This window comes from Mauremys mutica, chromosome 3, assembly GCF_020497125.1.
Source record: "Mauremys mutica isolate MM-2020 ecotype Southern chromosome 3, ASM2049712v1, whole genome shotgun sequence".
NCBI lineage: Eukaryota > Metazoa > Chordata > Testudines > Geoemydidae > Mauremys > Mauremys mutica.
In genome coordinates this window covers 139,373,643-139,400,325 of record NC_059074.1, presented here as the reverse complement: position 1 = coordinate 139,400,325, position 26,683 = coordinate 139,373,643, and the positions used below count along the sequence as shown (strand labels likewise).

General features: G+C 40.7%; 1 protein-coding gene across 8 annotated transcripts in view; it reads right to left on the bottom strand.

Moving 5' to 3' along the window:
• The window catches only part of SDCCAG8 (SHH signaling and ciliogenesis regulator SDCCAG8), a 152,454-nt gene that overhangs the window by 121,145 nt on the left and 4,626 nt on the right, over positions 1 to 26,683 (bottom strand). For all 8 annotated transcript variants that reach the window (XM_045008476.1, XM_045008481.1, XM_045008474.1 and 5 more), the window contains exons 2-8: positions 18,471 to 18,623; positions 18,280 to 18,365; positions 8,669 to 8,782; positions 6,206 to 6,331; positions 5,754 to 5,894; positions 3,643 to 3,707; positions 1,107 to 1,295 (exon numbers count right to left, since the gene is read on the bottom strand). In XM_045008476.1, coding sequence (XP_044864411.1) covers positions 1,107 to 1,295; positions 3,643 to 3,707; positions 5,754 to 5,894; positions 6,206 to 6,331; positions 8,669 to 8,782; positions 18,280 to 18,365; positions 18,471 to 18,623 — 874 coding nt within the window. The remainder of the gene's footprint in view (positions 1 to 1,106; positions 1,296 to 3,642; positions 3,708 to 5,753; positions 5,895 to 6,205; positions 6,332 to 8,668; positions 8,783 to 18,279; positions 18,366 to 18,470; positions 18,624 to 26,683) is intronic.

The following is a 26,683-nucleotide window of genomic DNA, read 5'->3' as shown; positions in this document are numbered from 1 at the left end:
TTATGCACTTAAGCTTCCTTAGTTCCTTAAAATCCTAGCCTAAATATTTCTGCTGAAATATCTCTGCAAAGCAGTGTAACAGTCAATTTTGCTGGATAAGATTTCAAAGGAATGAGGCCGATTTATACCACCTAAGAATCTGGTCCTCTAAGTTTCAGATCTAATAACCCATTGAGATGAATGGATCAGCCCACATATTTTGTTTCAAGCTATTCACAAACTCAGGAAAACAACAGTGTATTGATTTGTGCTCTGCTTATATTTCCCAGATTGATGGAGGGAAGGAAAGGAGATTTTGGTAGATGACTGGTTAGCTACCTGAATTCCTGTTTGAATGAGTATTTTGTGGTATTATAAATTATGTTAGAGTGCCTACCATCTTGAATAGATTTTTTTATTATTTAAACCTAATTAAAGAAAGAGAAACAGTTGCAATTATTCTTTTAAAGACTGCCACAAAAATGTTGCCTTCTTTTTACCCACGTATGGAATTACTTCCTTAAAAGTACACTAGTTTGAGATGCAGGAAGCAAAATATTAAGTCCTGGACCAGTGACAGGTTAAAGGTACAAACCAGCAAAAAGCAGACCTGAAATATTACTTACACAGACAAGGCAAAAAAAAAAAGGCATGCTCACACTTTGTTTTTTGTAGCTCAACTTTTCTACAGCTCCCAAAGATTCATGGAAACAGATCAAAAAGAATTGCTACATGGAGTATTAAAAAAACAGCTGAAGGAACCCTGTCTGCGGGTACTAGATAATGTTTTCACCTCTCTTAGCCAGAAGGCCGATTGTACGTCATAGTTACAAAACACCATTGAAATCTTGCTCCCATTGAAGTCAAAGGCAAAACTCCTAGGGACTTCTGTAGGGTCAGAATTAGACCCAATATTTGCCACAGATTTTTAAGGAGAACTCCCAACAGAATTTTCCTACAGCAGTACAACCTGAACACAGACGGGGCGGGGGGGAAATCACCACACAATTTTTGGGAAATACTGTATTCTTGTGTTAAATGTTAAAAAACAACACACTATTAAAATTAGTATTCCCTATTAGAAGCCATTGAGCTTTTAATTACAACGTAAATGTCCATGAACCTACTTTGTTAACCTTTCAATGGTCTGCATGTGGACACTGGAATGAGTCTGAGAAAGAACAGCCTCGTGCTGTGCGCATTTCAGACAAAGACCACCAACCCGGTTGGAATTACTGGTTGCAATAAGTGAATCTTGGTGTTTTAATCTTCCTTTTAGATCTTCACAGTTCTTCTCAGATTCAGATAAGTCTTTTCTGGAATTAAGAGAAGATATTGTTATAAGCAATAAACAAATGTTTCTACATTTATTTTAATAACTAGAAAGCTGTTATAACTAGAAGGACAAGGTGCACAGCCCATCAACAGTAAGGACATCCCAACATGTGAAGGGGGACCCAGTCAATCTGTGCACACTTGCATTGAAGGCCAGTGTCTATATGATATTCTGCATTCTCCCTTGTAGCGCTGTCATCACCTCCTTGCCTGTGCCTCACCCCTAGAAATTAATCTGCAACAAGTGCCAATACAAGATAAAGGTGCCATATGATCCCTGGACCTGATGCCACAAGGTGCTGAACACTCTGACTCCGATCCAGCAAAGCACTTAGGCTCATGCTTAACTTTAAGCATTTGAATTGCCCCATTGAATTCAATGCAACTACTCATACATACAGTTAAGCAAATGTTTGTGTGCTTTGCTGGATCAGGGTCAGTGTCCTCAGCACCTTGAAAGATCAAGTCCCCTATAAGAAACCTCATTAAGAAGGTGGCTGCATTCTCCACTGGCTGAAGCTTTCAAAGAATTTGAATACTCCTATTTATCTTTGACTCTCGTGTTTGTGCATGTTTTGCACTTCAGGATCATTCACTGTACTAGTGCAACTAGCTGTTACGTTCATTATTCAATCATTATTTAAGATGGAGAATATGGGGATTAGTACAAGAATTGTAAGGTGAACGAGGAACTGGCTAAAGCGGAGATGACAAAGGATTGTGCTAAAAAGGAGAACTATTGGGCTGGAGGGATGTTACTAATGTAGTTCCCTCAAGGATCAGTCTTGGGACTAATAGAAAATATTAAATCAGATCAATTACCCTGGCACAGAAAGAAGGAGCATACTAATTACATTTGCTGATTACACAAAGTTGGGAGGCATCATCAATATAGAGGAGGATCAGAAACAGGAAGAATTGGATGAATACTACTCCAGTACTCCTGGAGGATTGGAGTAATAGAATGTGGTGAAATTTAATAGTACTGTACTAAGGTCATGCACTTAATGACTAATAAGAATTTCTGCTATAAGCTGGGGGCTCATCGCTTGGAAACAGAGGAGAAGAAAGACCTGGAGATGTATTAGTCGATCACAGGATGACTATGAGCCAGTAATATGATCCAGCCATGATGGAAAAAAAAAATAAAAAAATCTGATCCTCGGATGTATTAGGTGAGTTATTTCCAGTAGAGATAGAGAAGTATTAATGCCATTGTACAAGGCACTGATACAACTGCATCTGGAATACTGTATACAATTCTGGTCACCCATCTTCAAGAAAGATGAATTCAAACTGGAGCAGAGGCAGATAAGGACTACCAGGATGATCAGGGAAATGGAGGACCTATATGATGAGAGGAACTGGAAGAGCTTTATTTGTTTAGCTTTACAAAAGGAAGGCTGAGAATAGATTACTCTCTATAAATACATTGCTGGGTAACCAACAAGGAGGAATAAGAGCTATTTAAGCTAAAAGACAATAGTAGCACAATAAATAGTGGGTATAAACTGGCCATTTGAGGACGATTTCTGATCATCGTAAGTATGAGGGTCTGGAACAGCCCCCCCCAACACTAACTAGTTCTAAGATAGAGCTTGATAAATTTATGAATGGGGCTGCTTACTATAGCAGGGGACTGGACTTAATGACTAGAAAGGTCCCTTCCACTCCTGTGTCCTACATTCAGGTTTCCAGTATTGCAGGGCGTATATTTAAATTTAGCCTCTTTACCAGTGACCCCACCCGCCAAAAAAAAAAAAATAATGAAAAATACTTATTCATGTAAAAGTAAAACACTTTCAAAAAAACCCACAAAATTAAAATGTGGGGTAAGTTAATTGACACAGTCCATTTAAGATCTGAAACTTCTGGCACAAGATTTCTATTATGGGATAGGCCAATCAAATTTAACAGAAAATGTATAACTTTTCTACACATTTCTTTTTTTTCCTCTCTTTTATTTTGATCAGCTTACAAAATTTGAACAGAGTTTTATTTCTTCAAGAGAACTATCCTACAAAAGTCAAAGAGTCTAAGGAAGGATCCTATTCTCTAGTAAATCTCTATATGATTTTTTAATATTGGCTTTATCCTTATTAAATTTGACAAATCTTTTCCATAAGTGTCATGTAATTAACTTGTCTTAAAATCATGTTTTTAATTATATTTCAGGAAGAACTGTTTATATTAGAAAACAAATGTTTAATTGTCACATGTGCCTGATTACTTTTTAAAATTTAATTTTCAACAAGAGTGCAAACCACTGAAAACACTTGTGTTTTTTACAAATTATTTAAAGAAAAAAAAATGGCCATTTCAATTTACCTTAGAGACCGTACTTGAGCTTCAAGTGTATCAGTCCTTTCTTGATAAAGAAGTTTTAGCTTCTCCTTTAGGAAAAGATGAAAGAAAACTGTATGTCTTCCTCTTTCCTCACAATTATCTCCTCTTAGCACTTTATAGATATATCCAAAAATTAGCTATATTCACTAATTTCCCCTGAAGATAATCAAATTTTTTTAACCCAAACCATTAGTTTCAGAACTAACTTTCCTTACTCTTCTTTTCGGAAAGCTTAGATAATGAACAGAACTCTCACACTGATGCTTACTTATTTCTACACATCGAGCCAAATCTTTAGGTAGTGTAAATTGCCACAGATCCATTGATTTCAGTTAAGCTAATTCAATTTATACAAGTTGATGATCTGACCAATTGGGTCTCATAACAGGGTGAGCCACCGCCAAAGTGCCTGTTCGTAGCCTGGGGCAGCACCCTGCCTTAGTTTCCCCTTCTATTCAGGGCCTCGTAAGAACTCCATAATCCAATGGTAATTAAAAACACTCCCCTTCTAAGGTCAATTTTTTTTAGTCCTTTCACACATTAGCCCTCCAGGCCCCAACCCTATATTTCAGTGTCTCTCCTTGACTCAGGAGACTTCAAAGCAGGGTTCAGTTCAAACAGTTCCTTTATTACCTGCAGCACTCATCTCAGGCCAGAGACAACTTCCCAGGCTTCTGTCTTGACACTTCCAGCCATCTTAGCTCCCACTTGAGCTGCCTTTCCCCAGAAGTTTGTCCCTTCCTACCTTAGCTCACCATGCCTGAGTTAATCACGTGATCTCAACCATTATTACCCACCTGGGGAAGTGACCTGATCATGTCAAGTTTGGAGCTGAAGCCCCATTTTCCCTTAAAGGGGCCAGTCACCCTATGACAGGCCTGCCTTTGCTCCCACAAATAGAAATATTCCTAAATAGAGAAGATTTGGGGCCATTATGAAGAACCTGGTAAACTCTCTCATTACCAAAACATGAGTTATTCAATAGTTTAGTCCTATTTCTTGCTAAAAAGCTGAACATGAAAAAGATGTACCTGCAGTGGTTAAACAGCTTCAAATGTACCTGCAGTGGTTAAATGGCACAGTGATGTGGGGCTATAGCAATCCCTTATACAGAATCTCTCACTGTTGTTTCTTTCACCATGAATGATCAACCAATACACAAATGTCATATATGGGCAAATAAGAGGAAAGAAAAGAGGCAACTACTGTGGCAACTTGAACTGTCACAGGGTTTAAGATGCTGGGAGCTTAGTGTCATCACAAAGATTTCTGGCTCTGCAGACAGAGGCATCAATGAAAATAATCTTTTATATACAGTATAGTGTTTTCTTGGCATAAATGAGTGATTAGGAATAATAATCTTGAAGCACCCAAATGTCCTTTAAACCTACATAGTTCACACACAGAGATATTACAGTACTTCACTCACCACAACTGTTAGGCAGAATGAAGTAAGTAGCAGTGACAGCAATACACCACCACCAGTTTAGGTTAGGAAGTGAAAAATACATTGTCAAGCTGAGATGACAGGGTAAGGACTTTCCCAAATGGAGTATCTCCAAGATACTGTGGGCCTTCTGTGCTGCATCTCTGAGAGGCACAACACAGAAATTGTAACCTAAGGGATGGAGATTAAGAAGAGATGAAGCCACTTTAGCACCGTCTGGATGCTGGGCTGCTCCGGAGACTGCAGCGACCCACAGTACTGGACAGCTGCCTAAGTTACCGTAGCTAGCTCTTGGCTGCCTGCAGGCATCAGTATGGTCTAGAATCTCCACAGCGCTATTCATTGAAGCGCCATATCAGACAAGCGCCGTCTACCCCAGCTCCACCTTGACATGCTGAGATTAGCACAAAACAGCCTACCTATCACCACTGCCTAAAGGGACAATACAATTAATTATCTTAAGACACTAAGAACATGAGCTTCAAGGGATAGATATTGACCTCAAAGACTAGGGGTTAAATCAATCAAATCTCCTCCTCCAAAACTCTCAGGAAATTATTAATCCTAAAAAATGCCACCAAGAAAGAGGAGCACTAAAATCTTTAGCCGAGATGTGACACTGCAAAGAAATTATTTCAATACCAACCAATTCTAGCTGCCATTTTTCTGTTTCTGCAGTGGCTCTTGTGGCCAAAACCTGTTCTTTATTATGTGATGGTGATGACTTGGCAGGTTGACATAAATAAGAATCATCACCTCCTACAGTCCAGGAGTTCCGAACATTTGCCTGAAATACAATTGTAATGCTTCAGAGTTTAATCACAACAGCTGTTTAAGTAAAAATATTAACTATTGCTAAATAAAGAAAAATATTGAATGTTACTGTTAAAATCCACTAACAGAAGAATCTGTGCAGAATATAATGTAGTTGCCCTCTGGGAAGACGATAGTAATGTTGGGATCTCTAATCCAGCATTTTTCAAAATTTTCATAAAGGTTTGGTTAAGGTTCAGTTTGAGAACAAGTGATAGTTTGGACAGTTCTTATTTAAATGAACCAGTTCACCGACCCTTATTAAAAAAAAAAAATCAAACTTACCGAAGCATCCAAAAGAGTTTGTTCTCTCAACGTCTGCTCTACAGTTAGAGATTTCAGTTCCTCATGGAGTTTCTCATTTTCAAGCACAACTACTCGTATCCGATCTTTCATCCCAGACAACTCCTCCTATGAGACCAAATACAAATACTGTACATAGACAGCTCCTAGATAAAGCTATGACCATTTAAATACATCTTGATGTCACAGGCAGAATTGCACAAATAACTGATTTTTTGATTCACTTGCAGTTCCAAAAACCGAAAAAGATTCAGTCTGGGTCGAACCAAAATATTTTTCAGATCAAAACAAAATGTTTCATTCAACCCAAAATGAAAAGCTTCAGGTATTTTTAATAACAGCAAAGGAAATGAAGGGTTACAGTCACAAAAAAACATAGGAGGCAGCAATGTCCCCTCTTATACCTAATAGCCCAGTGGTGAGGGTTCTCAACTGAGACATGGAAAACCCAACTTTGGAGCAGGGACTTGAGCCCAGATCTCTTCTTTCCAAGTGAGTGAACTAACCACCAGGCGATGGGCTATTCTGGAGTGGGCCTCTCTCAATCTCTCCTGTCAAAGCTGTTCTACTTTGTATAAACACTTACATATCAATTGGAACAGAGACTGGATCCAAGGTGTCCCAGGTGAGTTCCCTAACCACTGGCCTATAGAGTCTCTTTCACTCTCTTTCTCTGACCCAATGACTATTCAAGCATTTTGTACAAAGTGAGACTTTTAACTTGAGTCAATTCCCTCATGTGTGTGTCTCCTAACCAGTGGGCCCCACATACCACCTCCATATCTGTTTTTGTGAATGTGGCCTAAATCTCCTGGTGAACGTAGCCCACCCAAAATTGAAATGTTTTGTTTTGATAATGTTAAAAAACCTGTTTGTTTTGACACTTCTAATTATTATTATTTTTTACCATTTTGGCCAAAAAAAAATTCACCGGTTTCACCAATTCACCACAAATTTGTGAAATGTTTTGGTTGTTCCAAATCTCTTTTTCAGTAACAAAAAGTTTCATGTAAAATTTTTTACCTAGTGCTGGGAGGGAGGGGGAAGTCATGCATATATATTTCTTAAGATATCAGCAAAAGACTCTCGTTCTTTTTTAACCCCATTGCAGGCAGAATAAGCATGTTTGGTAATAGTCTAATTTGCACATTAATGCTGGTTAGATGGTTATTTGAGTAGGAAAAGTTATTTAAATGAAACAGTTGTATAAGTAGATACACACTTGTCTATTTCAGACACATTTTATCAAGAAAAAAAAGCCTCCTGATAAGATGGATTTTTAAGTATATAGATGTGATGATGTATGTGAAGACACAGTACAGTAACTCCTCACTTAACGTTGTAGTTATGTTCCTGAAAAATGCAACTTTAAGTGAAACAATGTTAAACGAATCCAATTGTCCCATAAGATTTAATATAAATGTGGGGGGTTAGGTTCCAAGGAAATTTTGGGGGGGCAGATAAAAGGCATACTGCATACAGCCCACTGCAGGCAAGGACGCTAGACAGCACCTTTGCAGCAGCAGCGGCAGCTTCCCCGGAGAACAGGCTCGGATTTTGCCAGGAATGCTCCAGGCCCGCATCCTCCTGTCCCCACTCTATTCCAGGCCCACCTCTTCCCACCCCCACTCCACCTCCTCTCTAGAGCACACCACGTCCCTCCCCTCACCAAAGTCCTAAGCGCTGCCAAGACTTTCTGTGAGGGAGGGGGAGAAGCAGAGACGCAGCACTTCCCCGCTCCTGCCCCTCCTTCCCAGAAAGTCTTAAGCACAAAGTGCTGGGAGGGTGGGGCAGGAGCGAGGAAGCCCCGTGTCTCCATTCCTCTCCCTCCTTCCCAGAAAATCCTAAGCACCACTAAACAGCTGTTTGGCGGTGCTTAGGACTTTCTGCGAGGGAAGGGGAAGAGCAGAGACACGGCACTTCCCCGTTCTGCCCCTTCCTCCCAGAAAGTCCTAAACGCCGCCAAACAGGTATTCAGCGGCGTTTAGGATTTTCTGGGAGGGAGCGGGAGGAGTGGAGACCTGGTGCTTCCCCGCTCCTGCCCCTCCCTTCCAGAAAGTGGGGGGAAGTGTTGGGAGGGAGGGGGAAGAGGCAGAGAAGCAGAACTTGTGCAATGCTCCCTTGTAAAGTCACTGCTATTCCACAGAATCTTACAAGCAGGCAGCCAAACGACATTATAAAGGAGCATTGCACAACTTTAAATGAGCATGTTCCCTAATTGAGCAGGGACGTAACACTGAAACAACGTTAAGTGGGACAACGTTAAATGAGTTACTGTACATTCTGAACTGTATTTGCTTCAGTTTTGGCTAGTGTAATATTTAGAAACTCAAGGTCTGAGCCCATAAGCACTTTGCATATAGAACTCTTATTAAACTCAATGGAAATTCCATGAGTATGACACTTGTGGGATCAGGATCTTAATGGGTGAAGCAGGCTGCATACCTTGCAAAACTTCACTTCAGCTTCTAAGTGGTGAATGTACTGGGACTGATCATTAATGATAGGAACAAGATCACAAAGTGTAGGCAAACTCTGATCTGCAGCTTCTGAAGTTCTCTGGGGGAAAAATAAGTAAATTAAGCATAATAAATATTTTATCATCAGAATTTTTCTCTAATTTTTGCATCACAGAAAGTTGTTTCCATTCACAGAATCCTATTCATACTTAATACACTTTTGCAAAGTGTTAAAAAGAAAGTATCTAGTACAAAAACACTGATGAACTATTCATGCTATTGTAGTAATATAGTGAAACCTATACTAGAGACCACATTTACTAAAGGACTCAATGTCTTAAGAGACAATCCTAAAATATACCCAGTTCTGTTCCACCTTTACAAAAGACCACTTCCACTGAGCAACCAATTTTTGATGGTCAATTGAGTGGTTGGTTAAGAGAGATATTAGGGCTGATCCTTAACACACTGTATTCACTATAAGGAGACATGATCACACATATGTACTGTTCAGTAGTGTACCAACACACTGTAGAAGGATGAATATACAAACAAGTATAATATATATTATGGGAGTATCATAACAGCATGATAATTACATTTGAGAAGTCCGCACAAAGTAGGGATTACATATTTAACAGACTAAGGCAAGAAGAGACATCATGATCATCTAGTCTGACCTGCACATTGCAGGCCACAAAACCTCACCCACCCCCTTCTGTAATAGATCTATACCCTTTGGCTGAATTTATGGAAGTCCTCAAATTATGGTTTAAAGACTTCAACTTACAGAGAATTCACCATTAACACTCGTTTAAACCTGCAAGTGATCCATGCTGCAGAGGAAGGCAACCCCCGCCCCAGGGTCTCTGACAATCTGACCCAGAGGAAAATTCCTTCCCAATCCCAAATATGGCAAATCAGTTAGACTCTGAGCATGTGGGCAAGATCCACCAGGCAGATACCTGGGAAAGAATTCTCTATAGTAACTCAGAGCCCTCCCCACCTAGTGTCCCATCTCCAACTGTTGGGGATTTTTGCTCCTGGCAGTCGCCAATGGACCACATGCTATTGTAGGTGGTCCCATCATATCACCCCCTCCATAAATTTATCAAGCTCAATCTTGAAGCCAGTTAGGTTTTTTTACACTCACTGCTCCCTTTGGAAGGCAGTTCCAGAACATCACTCTTCTGATGGTAAGAAACCGTCGCCTAATTTAGAGCCTAAACTTGTTGATGGCCAATTTATATCCATTTGTTCTTGTGTACACATTGGTGCTTATCTTAAATAACTCCTCTCCCTCCCTGGTATTTATCCCTCTGATGTATTTATAGAGAGCAATCATATCTACCCTCAGCCTTCTTTTGGTTAGGCTAAACAAGCCAAGCTCTTTGAGTCTCCTCTCATAAGGTAGGTTTTCCTTTCCTCCAATCATCCTAGTAGCCCTGCTCTGCACTTGCTCCAGTTTGAATTAATCTTTCTTAAGCATGGGAGACCAGAATTACACACAGTATTCCAGATGAGGTCTCACCAGTGCCTTGTATAATGGTACTAACACTTCCCTGTCTCTACTGGAAATACCTTTCCTGATGCATCCTACAGCTCCATTATTACATGTGAACCTAATATTACAGCACTTATTCTTAAGAGTACAGTATAAATTAACTGAGAAGGTAAAGAAATCTGTTCATCAAGCTAAGTTATAATGACTTTTAAAAGGCCTCTAAGTTTGGGGGTTGGTTTTTGTTCTTTTGGTGAGTATAACCTTTCTTTCACCTCTCTAGCAAATAAAATCCCAATTTCTGAGATTTAAAAATTGACACTCAGATTGTAACAAAATTTATGACTGGCTACTTGTTAAAATGTATTCATTTTTAAAACTTATTAACAATATTAGAACCATTTCTAGCTACACTGCAATGGTCTTTGAATAATACTTTTGTCATCATATAGATTTGTCATTAAACCAGAAATTAATAGAGCAAAATTAATGAGTTGGAAATTAAAACTCCCCTTTTGGGGTCCTTAAAAACAGGCCTGGGGGTTGGAGGATGAGGGGCTGATTGAAAGATAGGAAAACAGGAAGAAGTGAGCTTCATCATCATGGTTGCCACATCCACCATCTCCTGGGATCCCAGAATCCAATGACACAATTGGGCCAATATTGTCCTCACCCTGAGAGATGTCCTGATCAGACCAGGCAGAAAGAGAGGAACCCATATGATATTGCCACCTCCATTGGCTCTGTCTGAACTCCAAACACCATCTGGCTCCTGTCATCACTCCCTTCCTTGTAATAGTGTTTTCTTTTTAAAAACACCCCTTTGTATTTCTTTCTATTTGTTTGAACCCCTCTCTTTTTATTTGAGAAGCTTGCCAAGACTACTACTTTTTGCAACATACCTGTAAGCCTGTTACCAAAAAGGAAGTTAAAAGCAATGCCCTAAAACGCTCAATGCTGGTACGCATTTGCCAGGTCTCAGAGTGACCACACTGCACATTAAGCGGGGGGAAGAGGAGGGAGAGAGGAGTGTTATAGAGTCATAGACTTTAAGGTCAGAAGGGGCCATTATGATCATCTAGTCTGACCTCCTGCACAATGCAGGCCACAGAATCTCACCCACCCACTCTTGTAATAAACCCCTAACCTATGTCTGAGCTATTGACGTCCTCAAATCATGGTTTAAAGACTTCAAGGTGCAGAGAATCCCCCAGCAAGTGACCCATGCCCCACGCTGCAGAGGAAGGTGAAAAACCCCCAGGGCCTCTGCCAATCTGCCCTGAAGGAAAATTCCTTCCCTACCCCAAATATGGCAATCAATCAGTTAAACCCTGGGCATGTGGGCTAGACTCACCAGCCAGACACCCAGGAAAGAATTCTCTGTAGTAATTCAGATCCCAACCCATCTAACAGCCCATCACAGACCATTGGGCATATTTACCTGCTAATAGTCAAAGATCAATTAATTGCCAAAATTGGGCTATCCCATCATACCATCCCCTCCATAAACTTATCAAGCTGAGTCTTGAAGCCAGATATGTCTTTTGCCCTCACTGCTCCCCTTGGAAGGCTGTTCCAGAACTTCACTCCTCAGATGGTTAGAAACCTTCATCTAATTTCAAGTCTAAACTTCCTGATGGCCAGTTTATATCCATTTGTTCTTGTGGCCACATGGTGGGCCTGGGCCTCTTTCAGATACTTTTGTTTCATTGAGGCTGTGCTGTATTTCATTAAATGACTTGTAATTGATAATTTTGTATTTTTCAGCTTAATTGGAAGTACTAGTTTTTAAATAAAAAAGGATAGAGTATTTTAACAAATGCTAACTATAAGACACTAGGCCTGATTCTCCTTTCACTTACACAGCGGCAAAGCAGACAACTCCATTGAAGTCTATCTAGTTACACTAGTGTAAAACAAGTGTAAGGGAAGAGTCACGCCCATTACCTTCACATATAGCTTTGCAATAGTTCCCTTGCTGACAGAAGCACCTGACCCAGTCTTTTAGCAAGCGTAGCCAAGATCCGGGGATGGGGCTGTACACCAGAGGTAAGTACAGCAATCCAAATGTATTAGCGTATTCTACAGCTAACCAGTTTTCATGTTTTAGCTAATATAGCTATTGTCTGGCTTGCTGGAGGAAGGTGTGTACCTCTTTAAGGAACTGAGACAAAGAATGTTTTTTGCAGCAGCCGCGCAGCCAGGCAGCATGGAAATGCTGCCCCATGCCCCCCAGATGACTGGAAGAGAGGGGAGGCTATATAAGTACATGCTCCCACCCATGGAAGTGGCAAAAGATCAGGTTTGGTCAGGATCTGCTCTGGGGGGCTAGAAGGAATTTTTCCCTCACTGCCAGATTGGACTAGGTGAAGTGGGATTTTTTTTTTTTAATACCTTCCCCACAGCAGATTCGGAGGGGACGTGGGGGGGGGGGGGGGAGGATTGATCACTTAGTTGGGCAAACATGGGTTAAAGGAATGGAAAAATGGGAGAGGGGGACTTGGGGCTCCTGTGACTGGCCTTGCAACACCCCCTCTTCTTATAGCCCATCTTAACCCTCAGTTGAGGGGGCGGGGGGATGGCAAAGTCCCAGCAGCTGGTGGGCTGGGGACCAGGATGATGGTAGATGATGACAGCAGCTCTCTAGGTATATATGGAAATGATCATGGAATTACCTGCACTGTACACTTTTATCTGCCGACTATTCCCAGACAGTTGTTAATAAAATTGTGGCCTGATTAAACCTCATCCAGTATCTCCTGTCCTTCTTTCAGCATAGCTGGACAATAGCTGATAAGACTGTGCTATGCCTGTAATTTTCAAACAGTGAGGTTGCAAGTAAGAGTCAACACCCAAACCATTCCTTTTTCTCCTCCTGTTTCTGTTTTGTTTTGAAATGGGACTGGACTTTAACACTAACTTTTTTCTTTCCCTCACAAAGGACAGTTGTTCTCACCTTTAATATAATCTAAGAGACTGTCAAATGATAGTGGGATTGTTTTGTTGTTGTTTGAACTAAGCAGGCTGAAGTCTCTGTACTCAGAACCCCAAACTTTGTTTAAAACTGTTAATATTGCAAAGTGACACGGTATTTTCAGAGTCATGGATTCCAAGGCCACAAGGGATCTTTGTAATCATCTAATTTAATCTCATGTATAACACCATGGAACATCCCCAAAATAATTCCTTGATCGTATCTTTTGGAAAAGCATCCAATCTGGATTTAAAAATTGTCAGTGATGGAGAATCCACCACAAGTCCTGTTGGTAAACTGTTTCAGTAGTTAAATACTCTCATCATTAAAATATTATGCCCAATTTCTAGTCTGAATTTGTCTAGCTTCAATTTTCAGCCTTTGAATTGTATTATACTTTTCTTTGTTAGATTAAAAAGTCCATTATCAAATATTTTTGTTTCCACAATTGTATTTACAGACAGGAATGAAGTTACCCGTTAACCATCTCCCAATTTTTGGGTCATCTGCAAACTTTATCAATAATGATTTTGTGTTTTCTTGAGGTCATTGATGTAAAATGTTAAATAGCATAGGTCCAAGAACTGATCCCACAGGACCCCAATAGAAACAGGGTCATATTAACATCTTTGATTCTCTGGGACCATTCTTTCCATTTAAAATGTGTTTACTAATTAAGTCCACTCAGAAATATGAAAGGAAACCCAAATGTATGAAGAAATAGAAAATTTCAGAGACAAGAGGTAAAATTTTCAAAACGACTAAGACCTGGGCTATAGTAAAAGTTAAGTTGACAAAGCTATGGCACTCAGGGGTGTGAAAAATTCACATGTCTAGTGCCGGAGCTAAACTGAATTAATCCCCGGTGTAGATAATGCTAGGTCAACCTTCCATCAACCTACCTTCTGCTGCTTGGGGAGACAGACTAGCTACAGCAATGGAAAAACCTCTTTTATCGCTGAAGGACGCATCTATGCTATGGCACTACAGTGGCATTGATACAGGACTGTAATCAGGATGGATAAAAATCAATTTTTTTTTTCATTTAAATTGGCTTTTTTGGTAGATTTTTTTCCTCAAAAAGCATTTTATCTAAAGATAGTTTTAATTAAGATACATTATAGCTCAAAGATATTTCATCATGGAATAAAGATTATAAATTCTAATTCTATAGTATGAGACAATATATTCATGTAAATGTTTAAGAAAAGTTTTGTAAATGAGTTCCAATAGTTCATGGATTAGGGATCCAATCTTATGGGGTTCCACAGTTTCTGTATAGATTATTTAGGTTAATCTTTCTATCTACCCAATGGGACTCAGTGCTCAGTCTAGAAGATACCATCAGAGATGCTTAGTTTTGCAGTTTTCAAACTGTGGATTTGTGTCTCCAAAGGTAACATCCTTTTTAACAGCAAAAATGTTATTAAATAAATAATATATTGAGATGAGAAATAACAGAGCTCAACCCTATTGTCCCTCTGCAAATTTGTGTACACAGAGTCAATCCCTTACCTCTGTCTAAAAGTGCAAAGTTTCAAAAAGTTCAATGAACAGAAGATTGTTGTGGGCAGAAGAGATCTGGACAAGGAGAAGAAGTCTGGAGATAAAAGTGAGAAGGGAAGGACAGGCAGTAGAAACAAAGGTGAAACTGTTTGAGCAGCATACTCCAGAAGTCTTGAGGTCTTTCTGAATGTAGCCTTCATTGATTTGAGATCTACCATACCATTCTCTCACTAGAAGGGAAAACCTATAATGGCAGCAGGCCATAAAAGAGACCCAGTTTGGGAATATTTTAATGAAGTTCCTCTACCTGTGGGTAAGACAGGCATGCCTGCAAAATGCAAAACAGTGCAACAAAGAAATGCAAGGCCTGGTTTCCCGAATGAAATAACATCATAAGAAGTGTTCCTTCTCAGGAAGCTGTGTTGAAGATGAAAGGAATGTGTCCGAACATGCAGGATCTTCAGGTTGGTAAACATTTTTAATTCATACTTCTTTCTTTAGAACTGCCTGTCTTCCTTCTGGACTACTCTTGAATTCTCATGTTTGAGCAAAGAAAACACCGTAGTTGTTACTCTATGTTACTATCATTTTAGGTGCAGTTGTGATAAACTAAATAGCAGAAATAGGTAGATCTTCCTTTTACAATTTCACCTTTAAAGTAGTACTGAGTGTCAGTGAATACAAAGAGTAATATTAAATGAACAATTTGGTAATAATAATTAAATAACTATATTGACTTATTTTGTTTAGGAGAATCCTCAACATACAGGATTCTGAAGACTATCCACCTTCAAGATCACCATCATTTTCTATAGTTTCAGAGTTATCTGCCAATGATAGTGTTTCAGTCACATCATGTATGTCACATAGCCACAGTATATCACCTGTAGCAAAAAGAAAAAAAAAATCTCCATCACCCAGAAACCACAGATAAGTTTGGATAAGAACACGCAGATTACAAAAAGAGGTAACTGATGAAAAAATTGCCTGGTTTGTTTATGCAGCAAACTCTCTTTTCCATATGATTGAGAAGCCACACTTCATTAACATGGTTCAGTCATTGAGACCAGGATACAGTCCACTCAACAGCAGATGTCACAGGCAAATTGCTAGATAAAGTGTATGAAAGAGACATTGAGCAGTGTGCAAAAGGTCTAGAGTAGGGATTGGCAACCTTTGGCACGTGGCCCATCAGGGAAATCTAGGCCAATGGGGGCTGCGGGAAGCAGCGTGGGCCGAAGGATGTGCTGGCCGCCACTTCCTGCAGCCCTCATTGGCTTGGAATGGTGAACCGCGGCCCTTGAGAGCTGCGATCAGCCAAACCTGCGGACGCTGCAGGTAAACAAACCGTCCTGGCCCGCCAGCGGATTTCCCTGATGGGCCACGTGTCAAAGGTCGCCGATCCCTGGTTTACAGGGTAAAATTGTTAACCTGATTATTGATGGATGGAGCAACGTCCACAATGATCCTACTGTACTTGCCTGTGTGACAGACAAAGGGAATGTCTTCCTTACAGAAATAATTGATACATCAGGAAATGCACACACAGCAGAATACTTACAAGAAGTAGCAGTAAAAGCTATAACAAACTGTGAAAAAAAACATCAAATGTCTAGTATGCAGCTTGGTCACAGACAATGCTGCAAATGTATCCAAGATGAGAAGAAACTATTTAGTAGAGAGTCCCTAGCCAAAGACTTCAGTGTTCCAGAAATAAAGGCTAATGTCTTCAAAATTGCAAAATACTTCCATAACAACCACTTTGCAGCAGCTCCTCTGAAAAAAGTGGGAGGAACCAAGCTAACTCTTCCACAAGACATGTGATGGAACTCAGTAGTGGACTATTTTGAGCACTATATCAAGAACTGGCCTAATCTGATGATAGTTTGTGACCAAAATTGTGAAAAAATAGATAGCACTGTCACAGCCAAAGTTCTCAACATTCAGCTTAAGAGAAATGTTGAACACATGCTGAGTACCCTGAAGCCTATTTCTGTAGCCTAGAACAAAATACAGGGAAATAGCTGTTTTATTGATGATGCTGTTGAAATTTGGAAGGAACTGAGTGAGATCTTGACAAGAGAAATACGCAATGACAGAGTTAAATTACAAGCTCATTTTCTTGCAAATATTCTCAATACTTGGTACCAGGGTCAAATCTTTACTGCTGAAGAAGAGGCGTTTGCTGGATGTCTATGTCATAGCCATCATCCCTCCATAATGCCAACTATAATAAACTTCAGAGCTAAGAGTGAACCATTCAAGAAATATATGTTTGCTGATGATGTTTTAAAGAAAGTCACACCACTGAACTGGTGGAAGTCACTTAAGCACTTGAATTCAGAGACTGTTGAAGTGATAATCTCACTTTTAACAGCAGTAGCTTCTTCTGCCGGTGTAGAAAGAATATTTTCTTCCTTTGGACTAATTCATTCCAAACTGAGAAATCGTTTGGGACCTGAAAAAGCAGGAAAGCTTGTTTTTCTTTTCCAGATTATGAACAAACAGGAAAATGAAGGTGAAGACAACTGAGTTAGCTGCAGAAGCAAATATTTTAAGTTTCTCATGTTGACATGCCTGACATAGTCAATTCAAAAATTCATATGCTTGTTTTGTTAAAATATATGTTTGCTGTTGAAGAAAAAAATCCAGAATACTTAACTAATCATTGGTGCAGGATTCAACACATTATCCTACCACCGTGCTTCCATCCTGACATGGAGAGATCACTTCCAGGAATGAATTTTTTTTATTATTATGACTCTTTATCATAATAGGATAGGGTAGAGTAGTCACTGGAGGCTGTCACAGGGTAGAACTGGAGCAATATCACCAAATTAATTTAATCTTTGATACTGAACAAGCATCAGAGAGTAATAACTGATTTGAACTGGCCCCATGGAGGTGAAAGGCTTTCCATATATCCCAGTGCAGAGTGCAGTTCCACTGCAAGAGGGATGGATGTGAGGAGATTCCACAGGGGAGGACCTTCCTACACCAAAAAGCTCATTTCCACAGCAAACCTCGTGTGTCCCTAAGCAGCAGAATTTTAGTGCAGAGCTATAGGGTTTGCTGTTACATGGATCAACGAGCAATTGTACAAAAGACAAAGGGTCCACCACCATCAGAACCTCAAGGCTGCAGTAAGTAGCCACAGAAGAAAGTAGGATCCTTTCATCACCTGCCCTTACGGAACCATCCTCACAGGCAAAACACTCTACACAGACTTCACTTCCAAAACAAAGTGCTAACTTCTGGAGGAGAAAGGAGCAGCCAAGATGAGGGAGCCATACACACATGGGTGCCATCTGTACTACCGAGGGGATGTGAAGGCCTGGATTCCATAGGAGGAGATTTGTCACTCTTCTACTGTGGTCATAATAAATTAATAGCTCATGTAGGGCTTTTCCCATCTTTAGTTGTCAAAGAGATTACAAAGGAGAATTACTCACAAATACCCTCTCTCTACTGAGAAGCAGCCAATCCCGCCCCCACCCATGGGATGATTACGGAGATTTGGGGCCTCCTATTCTTCATGGATAGCGGATAATATGCCTGTTGGGACAAGTTATTACTCATTCAAAGTTACATGAAGAAACTAGAAGTGAATACATACTGAGGGTGACATCTTCCTCCTCCTTGATGGAGATACTTCACTTTCTAGTCCTTCTTGCTCCCGCAATAAAGCTTTAAGCTGATTAACTAAGGAACAAAATTAAACTACTGGTTAACAATCAGACTTGATGGAAATCATACAATAATTTTGCTCTGCAGTTCTGAGACTAGCTGTCCCAGAGTAACATTTACCTGCATGACTGTGTTGCAGTTCCTGCCAGGCCGTTTCCCCACTCTCATCATTACCTGTGGAGGACTGGTCAAATGCAACTTCACTTTCTCCCGCTGTGGGATCTCCTTCCACCAAGGCATATTTCAGTTGATGGATACTTTTACTAGCACGGTCTGCGAACAACAATATGTATCAGCCATCAAAAACAGAGTGTCTTTCCTTTCTGATGAAAAAGCAACTCAAAGCTAGATTAATTTACAGAACTAATATTTTAACTCTATAAAAAGATAGTAGGGTGAAATATATTCAGGCTTTGCCTGAATTAAGGCTTTAACCTCATTTGAACCTTTGGTGAGTAGCTACCAGGAACTGCCTAACAGACAGGCAAAGCCGTAGTAAATCACAATTTACAGTAATGCAGTTTACCTGTTTCAGGCAGACATTAACTGTTACCTAGGTTCCCCTAAAAACCAACCCAGGGTCACACTTGTATTAGTTTTATTACAATGCCGCTGTTAGGTCAGATAGAAAAGAGATGGAGCTTATTCATACATGCACACATTCACTGCATTCATACCCTCATGCACCCACACACTTGCACAGGCAGAGAGTTACCGGAGACAGCATGGAGGCTGAGAAGCCGAAGCATGGTAGATCTGATGTGTCTGTCTGCGATCACGAATTCAGGCTGCTGAGAGGGTCAAGAAGCAGGGGCTTGTGTGCATGCCTTCTTCCTCTTATTTTTGGAACTGGGCGGCTCCTGTCACGTACACTGAGTTTCCTTTCTGTGTCCGTCACCGAGAAGCATTCCCAGACCAGTTCCTTTCATGCATACCAGGTTCTTCTTTTATTTTCAGCATTTCATGACTGCCTTCTCAGAGCAGATTATATCAGACACACCTGGCTCCTCACTCCTCTCTCCTTGCAGTTCCTCTCCGCCCAGTCCCACATATACTCCCTTGTTCACACTCCCTCGTTCACACTCTCTCTGAGGGATGGGATATTACAAAGCTTGGAAGTTCATACAAGTGGCAACCTGAAAAGACCACAGAGCTTGCAAAGGTTACAAAACTTAAAAGGCTATGCTAACAATAACTGAAGTTACAAAGTCTGCAAAAAGGTTGCAGAACTTAATGATACACGTTACAGATCTTACAACTGCATTTGAGCAGAGGCTTTACATAACATTAACCACATTAGTGCAAATGGCAATGTAGCTATCCACAATAGAGGTCTGTACTGGTGCAGATACACCAATGTTTTGCTGCTGACTGAAATCCCCAGGTTAGAAGAGGCCTCAGTTATTAATTATGGACTTGAACCTGCAAACACTTACTACCATGAACAACCACATTGAGTTCAACAAGACTGCTCATAGTCTTAAGAGCTATGCTTGATACAATGTGCAGGATCAGTCCCTAAGAGGAGTGTTGGGGATTCTAATGACAGCCACAAATAAAGCATTATTCAACAGAACTGTTAAAAATTATCTTAAAGCTCAGCAAACAGGTTTGTTGATTTACAATGGCAATTAAATAAAAGTATAAGATGAGTTCTGAACAGACTTGGAAGTTAACTAAGAACAGATACTTCCACTGAGTGCTTGAGAAGAAATGGGAAAACAATTTCTAATATTTTATAAAGTCTTTCCAGAATGAACCAAATCCAATCACAGAATGGTGATAATATTTTCCTTTCATTTTCAATGTAGCTCTTTAGTACAATGCCTATTTTTTTTTGTTTGTGTTTGTTTGTTTTTGCACTAAGCTGGCATTGTTTGACAGCCAAGTCTCTTTAACTTGGCCAAAAACGTGAAGACGACATGACTGATATCTAGGACTGACAACTGCAGCACGACTTCTTAACTCTACCATAAATGTTTTCAGATAAACTCAAGGCAATTTCAAAAATATGGTCTTGTGTTTTCAAGGTATTTAAATATTACCTACATTTGTTTTAATTATGAAATTTCTTTTCAACCGTTTGACAGGTTTAGAATGGTTATTGCAAACTTTACATTCCACTATATAATAATAAAAATATAATTATCAATAGTACCTTAGCTCTGTTCAGGGTGGATAAAAATCGATGAGGGAAAAAAAATCTGATTTTTTTTTTTAGTCAAAAAGCATTTTATTACAAAAATCCACCTAAAGATAGTTTTAATTAAGATACATTATAGCTCAAAGATATTTCATCATGGAAGAGGGATTATAAATTATAATTCTATTGTACGAGACAATATATTCATGTAATGTTTAAGAAAAGTTATTTAAATGAGTTCCAATAATTCATGGATTAGGGACCCAATCTATGGGGTTGCACAGGTTTCTGTATATTTAGGTTAATCTTTCTCTCTACTCAATGGGACTCAGTGCTCAGTCTAGAACAGGGGTCTCAAACTCAAATGACCATGAGGGCCACATGAGGACTAGTTCATTGGCCCGAGGGCCGCATCACTGATACCACCTCCCGTCACTGTCCCCGGCCCTACCCCTACTCCACTCCTTTCATAAGGCCCTGCCCCTGCCCCACCTCTTCCCTCCCCTTCCCTGCCTCCATTCTAACCCCTTCCCCGAAGTCCCCACCCCAACTCGCCCTCTCCCTGCCCCCAGAGAGTGCAGGAGGGGTGTGGTGGGGGCTCAGGGCATGGAGTGCAGGAGGTATGCAGGATGTGGCAGGGAGCTCAGGGCAGAGAGCTGGGGGTGTGGGATGCAGGAGGGAGTATGGGGTGTGGCAGAGGGTTGGGTTTCAGGCAGGGGGCTCAGGGTACAGAAGGGGTGTGGGATGCAGCAGGGGGCTCAGGGTAAGGGGTTGGGGTGCAGGAGGGGTGTGGGATGCAGCAGGGGGCTCAGGACAGGGAGTTGGGGGGCGGGGTGCAGGAGGGCTCTGGGCCAGAGCCCGAAGCCGCTTACCTAGAGTGGCTCTGGGGTGGCAGCGGTGCACAGAAGGGGTGTGGTATGCAGCAGGAGGTTGGGGTGCAGGAGGGGTGTGGGATGCAGCAAGGGGCTCAAGGTAGGTGGTTGGGGTGCAGAAGGGGTGGGGGATGCAGCAGGAGGTTCAGAGCAGGGAGTTGGGAGGCAGGGTGCAAGAGGGCTCTGGGCCAGAGACCGAAGCCGCTTACCTAGAGTGGCTCCGGGGTGGCAGCGGCGCACACTGAGGCCAGAGCAGGCTGCCTGCCCTGGCCCTGGCAAGCAGCTGGAACCATGTCCCTGTGGTCCCTGAGGGAGGAGGGATGCAGGGCTCCGCACGCTGCTTGCCACTCCTCCAGGAACCTCCCCCGAAGCTCCCATTGGTCGCGGTTCCCTGTTCCTGGCCAATGGGATTTGCGGGGGGGGAAGGAGGTGCCTCTACCACTGTCCACCCCACAAAAAAATGCACAAAAACCTAGGGATTCATGTGTGTATCATCTGAAAAGCTAAAGTTTTAATTGTTATTGCTTCTTATTTTACCATGGAACTCAGTAACCATATTGTTGTATCAGGGTATATCTACACTGCAATTTAAGCCTAGGTTCAGGCTCAAGCCTAACTCCCTTTCAGTCTATACACATATCACGCTGACCCAGGGTCCAAGCCAGAGTCAAGCTGTGACCTAGTTAAAACAACTAGTCTGGAACTCAAGAGATCTGGGTTTAATTGCCGGCTCTGCTATAGACTACGTGGCCTTGGGTAAGCAATTTAGGAAATTGCATCATCTGGGAAACAGCTGGGAAACAGTAGGAGAAAGTCTCATCTGCTTCAATTTGTCTGCCTTGTCTATTTAGATTGTAAGATCTTTGGACATGGACAGTCTCTTACCATGAGTTTGCACAGTGCCTATTACATAAATAGTCTAAGAAAGTGATACAGGGATCCTTCAAGAAGCCTGTATTCTCATTTATCGCTCTGCCCCATCAAGTCACTGACACTTTGGCAGGAATGCAAGAAAGTATTTCTAACAATTTTCTCACACATCATGCCAAATTAAAACACTGATGTGAGATCAGTAGTTAGAACCCTCCGCAATCATCCTTCAGACGTTTTATGAATGGCTAACATAGTTAACAACTCAAGAAATTGCTTCACTTTCAGTAATGTAAGTTCACATCTGTTCACCTGCTTTCTCTAAATTTACCATTGGTTTTGGGGTGATTCAGTCTGTCTGCTGTATCGTGTATGGCTGACTCGGATTTTAAGATCTATCGGGCAGGAAGCATTCTGCATTGGCACCCAGTGAAATGAAAGACAGTTCACACCTCAGAGCTATTGTTTCAAGCTCTCTATAAGCATCTATCAGTTACACTCACTTCACATTTTGAAAGTTTTCCTCACAACTGTAACAACTAGAGAGTTTTTTTTGTTTTCTCTTCATTTATTTAATGGAAGTGAAGGCTCTGCACAACAATACAAATGGCTGTCCACACTTTTCAGGCTAGTCTTTTCTGCCACCCAGGGGTAGGGTGGGAGGACTGGCATACCCCATTTTCTAGGGCTCTGGAGTAATGCAGGCTAGAAACAATAATGTTGTAACAGACATTTCCATGCCAGAGTTTCTTAAACACTTGATGAGTTCCAAGTTATAGTGACTGTTTCCATACATGAAATGCTTGAGGGCCTGGCAAACTGAGAACTAGGGGCTAGACTAAATGACTCCAATTGGAACCCTAAAAGGGTATAATTAGATAACAACATGGAGATGAAGAGCTAATTCAAGACATTAGGGTCACAGGATACATGTCATGGAGTAGGATTAGATATATTTCCACTGCTTCTGCCAAAGTAGAATCATTTTTTAAATTTGACAAAACAGAAAACTTCTGTGGAGGGCAAATTAGGCATTTGAGCTACTACTTAATGTAATATTGAATTACAATACAAAATTGCCAAATAATATTAGCTTTGTGCCTAATCCTACAAAATTTTATTCATCCTGTTTGTCATGTCAGTGGGACTAATTGTATGAGACATCAGTCAGACCACTCCTCTAATTAAGGCTTACAGAATCTAGTCCTCAGTAAAAATGATGTGGTAAAATTGCTTGTATGCAGTACTGTAATTTTCCATGTATAAAATTTGAGTGTCCTTTATTCTTCTGTTTTTATATTATAAACAATACAAACAAACAATCTGAACATATGTTTCTGTTGCATAAGATTATGTTGATACATCATTTTCTAATAGATGATGCTGAAGATACGGGATGAGGCTGCTAGCAGAGGGACAAATTAAACGGTCCAGTTAGAGCAGACTGCCACCTAACTGATTCTTAAAGTACAACCGTAAACTGGATTAAGACCTTCAAAAAAATAACCTAACCAGATTAAAGCTCTTTGATTGTCAATGTTTATAGGAGCTCTCACAATGACTGAAAATGGCACAGAGGCTACCAAACCTGACAATGCACATTACAAGAAAACCACCGATCAAATATGATAGTTGCAGACCAACTGCCATAATGGGATAAACAAATGGTGCATCTATTCCAGTATCTTACTGCAGACAGCAACCAACACTGGATGTCTCAGAAAAAAGTTTAAATGAGAGTCACACCCAGAAATCCTAATAAAAAAAAATCACACTGTGCAGGGCACCGTATGAACATGTGAATACACACTTTCCCTGTGCCATAATGCACCCAAACATGCAATATTGGACTTATTTTAAAAAAATTATCTTCATAGCTATGCATAGAGCTTTAGACAGATAAGATCGAGAGGGCCCAGTCCCAAGGAGTTTAAAGTTAAACAGCATAGGAGAAAAGGTCTCCCACATACCAGCTAAAGATCAATTTATGCCCTGAGATGTGAAGCTTTATTATCCTTGCAATTTTTTCCTAGCGAGTGCCAGAACATGCTGAAGTCTCCCATTCTTTTTTAAAAAAAAAAAATGTATTAAGGTGTCCTTTTCCAGAATACTACATTGATTATAGTTTTGATATTTGGAGTAAACCTAATAAAAATGGTTATTCTTGGGCACCTTTTAATATTTGAATTTTATTGTTTACACTGATGCAATAAAATATTTGGTGCTATAGAGCTATTTTACTGGTGTACTTAACTTGTTAATAAAAAAAGGAAGTTAAAAGGTTGGAGTCAGCAACCTCCAAAGCAAAATATGATGCTGAAGAGCTTACTATAATTCAAGGGTGATGGTGATCAACTTTGACAAAAAAAAATTACTGGAATAACAATTTGCTGTTGAAGTGAAAAAAAGAGAGAAAGTATTGAGCAATGTTTGCAATGCCTAAACAAGAGAAGGTTTTTTCAGATTCTTGTACAAGAATCTGAAAGGCCTTCCTCTATAATGAAGCCACCACATTCATGAACTCAGATATACCACAAGAGTTCTTTGAGGACTAGAATCACTTACCACAATAAAGACAAAGTTAAAGGATGAGCTGCCCAAAAAGACACAGAAAACAGTTTAAGATAATAGTACAATGACGGAGGAAGTGATAATTTAAGAGGAAACAGTTGCTAAGCAACATAATTTGAGGGAAAATAAGAACCACATTCATACTAAATGGGTATATATTACTATGATAACAACTGAGGTCAAAGGCCTAATTTGAATAGCTTTTACAGGAAAATTGCTGGTAGTTATTGGCTATAAATACAAAGGACGGCCCCACTTTACATACACAGATGTCACATAAGTCCTAATAGGAAAAAAGTCTGTTAGAAGGTTGCAGACACTGGAACCATAATCATAGCAGAATCAGGAGCACAGGAAAGTGAGTCATGTGCAACAAGTAACTGGCCTATAAGGGAAACAAATTCTCTTTTTCCAACTAAACCCATTCACTGAAAACAAGGGGGAAAAAAACAAACAAAAAACCCCACACCCAACGACAACTGACAGCCTTAGGGCCTGTCTACACAGGTGAGGGGCTGAAGAAGTGTAGCACAGCAAATCAATCCAGTTTATTATTTAACTCACAGTACATAAACCAGACTAATAGTGTGCATGTAAAGCAGGTGTGCCTCTTTCAATTTGAATCATTTTGTACACATGGCAGTGACTTGGTGCATACTAAGCACATAGCCTTCTTGATGCCAACTTGCAGAGAGCATAAGGATTACAGCAAGGGTGGCCAACCTGTGGCTCCGGAGCCACATGCAGCTCTTTAGAAATTAATTTGTGGCTCCTTCTATAGGCACCAACTCCAGGGCTGGAACTACAGATGCCAACTTTCCATTGTGCTGGGGGGGTGCTCATTGCTCAACCCCAGGCTCTGCCACAGGCCCTGCCCCCACTCCATCCCTTCCTGCCCCCTCCCCTGACCCTGCTGTGCCCTCACTCCTCCCCCGAGCCTCCTGCATGCCACAAAACAGATGATCAGGAGGGAGGCAGAGGAGCTGATCAGTGGGGCTGACAGGGGGTGGGAGGCACTGGGAGCGGGGCAGGGAGGAGGGAGCTGATGGGGGGGCTGCTGATGTATTACTGTGGCTCTTTGGCAACGTACATTGGTAAATACTGGTGCCTTCTCAGGCTCAGGTTGGCCACCCCTGGATTACAGGAACCCTCTGGGTCTGTATTTACACTCTAGTTTACCAAAGGGTGTCATGGGAGGTCTCTAATAAAAGCTTATGTAACACTGGTGATCAGTATCACTGGGAAATGCATGTACACATGGTATGTAAGAAGTTTATATATACACACACGGAAAATTATGTTCTTGAGGTCTATGTCTAGGGACAGTTCACAAGCATAAGTGAAAAGCAGGTTTTCTTTCAGACAAGAAACATGTATCTGTTTATATATAAATTGAATATTCTCTGATTCACAATGGGCAACCATTAGCATTCTAAATCAAACGATAATGAAGAACTGGCAGGGACTTCAGAAGGAAACTAACAGGAAGAGGTAATCAGAAGGGTGGGGGCAACCCTATCTTAGGGTGTACATCAAAGGTTTGTTTGGAGAGGGAAGAAGACAGGCTGGCCCTAAGAAGTAAATGGACAGCGAGTTTGTTTCATGAAAGGGGGATCCCAACCAGGCTTGGCTGAACATGCTGGGGCGAAAAAAAAACACAAAACCCACTTTGGGTGAGAAAAGCTTCTTTAGACAGGGGGATAAATTGTGAGTTAAATTAAGTCTCTAGAAACTTATGATTTTGTTTAATATGTAACTGTGTTTCCAATATTCTTACTCATTATCACTTGAATCTTTGTTCCTTGATAATAAACTTATTCTTGTTTTCATTATAAATCTAGCTAAGTGTTGTGTGTTCAAAAGAGCACTGTTCCAAA